Genomic DNA, 4,627 nt, shown 5'->3' on the forward strand with positions numbered 1-4,627 from the left:
CCGCCATAAAACTCTACGAAGAAGAAGACGAAGGAGGCCAGTCTGTGATTGGCTGGTGGCATGGCTCATTTACATACAACTTTGGGTTGCGAGCGCAGAGAGAGCAGAGCGAGCGAGCGGTTTGTCAGAGCCGAGCGCGAGCAGAGAGAGGCGAGCGCGAGCAGAGAGAGTGTCGAGCGTGCACGGAGAGAGCCGAGCGCGAGCAGTTTGTCAGAGTTGAGCGGTCTGTACTCTCAAATCAGTGTCACTGCGCGCTCAACCTGGTGGCACGTGCGCTCAACTTGGTGGCACAAAAGTAACGCCATAGTGGTGTGGGTACTGTGGCTGATGGGTCCCTTCCACCTCTTGTGTGTCATGCATCACAGATTTTGGGTGAATTTTTGGTTTTGGTGTGTTCTTGGAGCATCATTTCTGTTTTTAGTTGGCCTACCAGTGGAAGCCTCAGCCTTGACTGAGTCATTTCTTTATTCATGTTCTGGTAATAAACTATGCCCCCATTTTGCAACAGATTTTAAAGAAAAGGTGTTTTTAATCTTTTATGTTGTATTTTGAAACGCTGCTTCATGTTTCCTCTGTAAAAAAACCCAAACCTAAGTGCCTTTTGGTATCTTATTTCCTTGGGTGAAAGTCCTAAGGTGGCTTTGTTGCAATTAAAAAAAAAAAAAAAAACCTAATAATTCCTGAGCTGCCACATTAGTTTCCTTTGCTTTGTGTGCTTGAATGCAGCTGCTGGCAGTGTGGTCGAATAGGAAGTTTGTCTTGCAATTGCAAGCATTCATAACAAATATGGTTTTGCTTCAAATCATTTGATAAGCGTCAAAATACATATTGTCAAAAATATGAGAAGTTAATCCTCCAGTGATGATAAAGCATATGTTTCTGGATTGTACCCAGGACAGCCTTCTTTTTACTTAACCCACAACACTGCTTTGTTATCGTTCGTCACTGAAGGCCGAAGGTGGGATGTTAATATTTTTGCCTGTGTCTCTGTGTAGCTCTCTGTTATAAAAATCTCTTGACAAATGTAATTTACTCCCAAAAAGTAATAATTGGATGAACATCTATAACTAATTTACTTTTGCTAGAAATTTCTGATGGCTGCCAGAGCAAAGTGATCTAATCAAATCTAAAAATGGAATTAGACAATTTTACAGATATTTGGCTAAAGTTTGGTGAAGTGGTAGCTGAGGCTGATCCCCAACTTACTCTAAGCTGGATCTGTGATGAAAACCTTGGCAATAACTATTGGAATCAACTTTGTCTATTAGCAAAATATTTCATGAACCACTGGACAGACTAATGAAACTTTCAGAAATAATCAATGGATTGACGTGATTAAACCACTGATTAACTTCTGGAATCAAGCCAAATCAAAACGGCTGACACAAGTAATTGACCTTAGCCTACACAAAAAATTGTTCTACCTTAGTGGGTTTTGCAGATCTTACTGCCTCATTTCTTAACACAAAATGATTTTAGTCTATAACTTACATGAAAGGTGGTGGGTTATATACAATAATTTAAGGAGTGATAGGCATTTCATTTCCCAAGTGTATTTAACATGCAACAAATACCTTTGTGTTTATGTCATTGCAGTTTTTGCCTTAATCTCAAATAATTTTGCACTGAACTGACAGTACTACACAACAAAGCCACTGTGTTTAGATGCTCAGGTGTCTAAAAGATACCTATTTGTCACATGATCTGGGATAACAAACTCTGAAGCTCTGCTTTATTTGCTGTGAATAGATACAAAGTAAAGGAAGCAGAATGTGAAACAGGTCTGGCTAAAGTCCCTGTTTAGACTGAAAGCTAACACAGATGTGCTCTAAAAACAGCTGGCGGATGTTTAAATACTTACTTCTTCTTGTTCACTGAAGCCAGTAGGAAGTGTGGCCCTCCGTCACTGTAGTGTTTCTCTTGTGATTTGACTTTAGTTCCTCTGTTATTCAGTACCACTGCTCCATTTTCCAGGGAGATGCTGAACTCATTAGACTGAAGAAAGAGACACAAAAAGTTATCTGTATTGCAAGTCAAAGTTAAAATCATTATCATCATCATGTTTCCCATGGCATCCATCAGTCGCATTAGCTCTGTTTTCTTCATTATTGTTTGAAAGGACTATATATTTTTTGCACATGTCTGTGTGTGAATGTGTGTTTACATGTAACTTTAGCAAAATATTTTATGAAGCAAGGAACAGATTTTAATGAAATCATTGTATTTACATCTACATTCTGATTAGCCTTTGAAGTCAACCCCATTATAGATGGCTGTGACAGCTAAGTAAACACAAAATCGCTACAACTCAGCTAATTTTACTGGTATTGAGTGTTAGTAGCTGAGAGTCTTTCCTAAAAGACTAACTGATTGCACAAGATCGTTTTTTAAAATGTTTCCAGTCAAGGTACTTATTGCAAACTACAAAATAAAACATGAAAAAGGTTTTTCTGAACTATATTAAATGGGGCAGTTTGGATGAATTTACTCCAGTAGTTTTCCAGATATGATTCTGAAATGCGAGTACACACTCAATGTGAACAAAGAACTCTTCTGAATCTGTCAAGAACCACATTGAAGCTTGAGTGATGTGCCTGACCTACATTAGGCTGGCTGTGGTCTGCTTCGGTAAACAAATATGGCGGAATCAGACAAGCGCAGAATCTCGGACAAGATATTTAGGTGGAACTATGATAATGAATCTGCTGCTAAACGCATGGATTTTTACGACACTTTCAGAAAATAGTGTTTTTTTGTAGTCAACCCAATTCAAGATGTCCACCACAACCAACTGACCATAGGAAACAGAAAAGTGATTATAACTCAAATAATTTTACAGATGTTTATCTAGAATTAGGCACGGTAGTAGCTGAGCATCATCCCCAACACAGTCAATAGCAGGTTGATCATAATCTTTTTAGTTAGTTCACATCCTTCTTGCACAGAAACTTTAGAGCTTTGCTGTACTTTCACTATTGCAACTTGAATCAAAATGAGCTACAATCTTCTGACAGGGATTTGACATCATAAGAGTTCACTTCCAAAATATGACATTTAAAATCACTGCTGCATTTCAAAACTACTTAAAAATTATTTCCTATAAGTTTTGATAAAAAAAATAAAATAAACTAGAGAAGTTGCATTTCATGCGAAAATGCAGTGTGAATGCTTTTTTTGCTGAATGATTTTGCTGAAAGCGGCTGAAGATATGCTGAACAGCTGAAGTTTAATAAAGATGCAAAAATTGAAACATAGAAGCTGATTTGTAGAAGATTTGCATAAGTTAGAAGAAAAAAAGCTGATAGAAGCAGAAATTAGTTAAAAAAGCTGAAATTAGTTGAAAGAAGCTGAAAATGAGAAGAACAAAGCCGAAATTAGCTGAAAGAAGCAGAAACAACAAAAAGAAAAAAGCTGAAATGAGCCTGAAAAAAAATTGTCACCTTTAAGCCCATAGAGCTGATCCCTAACCTATGAAGTGTCCACCTGTGAGGTTTGGCCTTCTTACTGTACATGGTTGCAGAGATAAAGCCTTCTTTACCATGTGACCTTGACCTTTGACCTTGAAATCCATAGGGCTGATCCCTGAACCATGAGGGGTTCTAGCTGTGAAGTTTGACCTTCCTACGGTAAACGGTTGCAGAGTTATAGCCAATGGGCTCCTATGACCTTGACCTTTGACCCTGTGACCTTAAACTCTAAAATGCTATTCATTGACCCATGGGAGGTCCACCTGTGAAGTTTGACCTTCCTACTGTATACGGTTGCAGAAATAGAGCTTTGTTTCCCATGTGACCTTGACCTTTGACCTTGAAATCTCTATGGCTGATCCCTGACCCGTGGGGGTTCTAGCTGTGAAGTTTGACCTTCCTACGGTACACGGTTGCCGAGTTAGAGCATGCGCAATTCTGGTCTGATTTTAGACCCCATTAGGTTTGGTAGCCATCTTGATTTTTAAAATTTTGCATTCAGCAAGTGATGGAGCTCTGTCTCAGCTGCTACCACACCAAATTTCAGCTAAATATGTCCACAAATGAATGAGTGGAAACATATAGACACTTCAAGGAGTAAGAAACAGTCAAAATTAGCATTAGCAGGCTATAATAAGCTAAAACTATATCTGAATTAGCATTAGCATACTTGAATTAGCTGAAACTCTAGTTGAATTAGCATTAGCATAGTTAAATGAACTCAAACTATAGCTGAATTAGCTGAAACTATAGCTAAATTAGCATTAGCATAGTTGAATTAGCTGAAACCATAGCTGAATTAGCATTAGCATAGCTGAACTAGGTCAAACTAGAGCTGATTTAGCTGAAACTATAGCTGAATTAGCATAAGCATAGTTGAAATAGCTGAAACTACAGCTGAATTAGCATTAGCATAGTTGAATTAGCTGAAGTTATAGCTGATTTAGCTGAAGCTATAGCTGAATTAGCTGAAGCTATAGCTGAATTAGTTGAAACTATAGCTGAATAAGCATAAGCATAGTTGAAATAGCTGAAGTTATAGCTGAATTAGCTAAAGCTAAATTAGCTGAAGCTATAGCTAAATTAGCTGAAACTATAGCTGAATTAGCATAAGCATAGTTGAAATAGCTGAAACTATAGCTGAATTAGCTGAAACTATA

At 37.9% G+C, this 4,627-nt stretch overlaps 1 protein-coding gene across 1 annotated transcript in view; it reads right to left on the reverse strand.

Annotated features, from left to right (window-relative positions):
• Window positions 1-4,627, reverse strand: part of lama4 (laminin, alpha 4) — a 60,069-nt gene that overhangs the window by 12,758 nt on the left and 42,684 nt on the right. The window contains exon 22 of the mRNA XM_017438873.3: window positions 1,862-1,995. Coding sequence (XP_017294362.1) covers window positions 1,862-1,995 — 134 coding nt within the window. The remainder of the gene's footprint in view (window positions 1-1,861; window positions 1,996-4,627) is intronic.

This window comes from Kryptolebias marmoratus, linkage group LG19 (genome assembly GCF_001649575.2).
Source record: "Kryptolebias marmoratus isolate JLee-2015 linkage group LG19, ASM164957v2, whole genome shotgun sequence".
Lineage (NCBI taxonomy): Eukaryota > Metazoa > Chordata > Actinopteri > Cyprinodontiformes > Rivulidae > Kryptolebias > Kryptolebias marmoratus.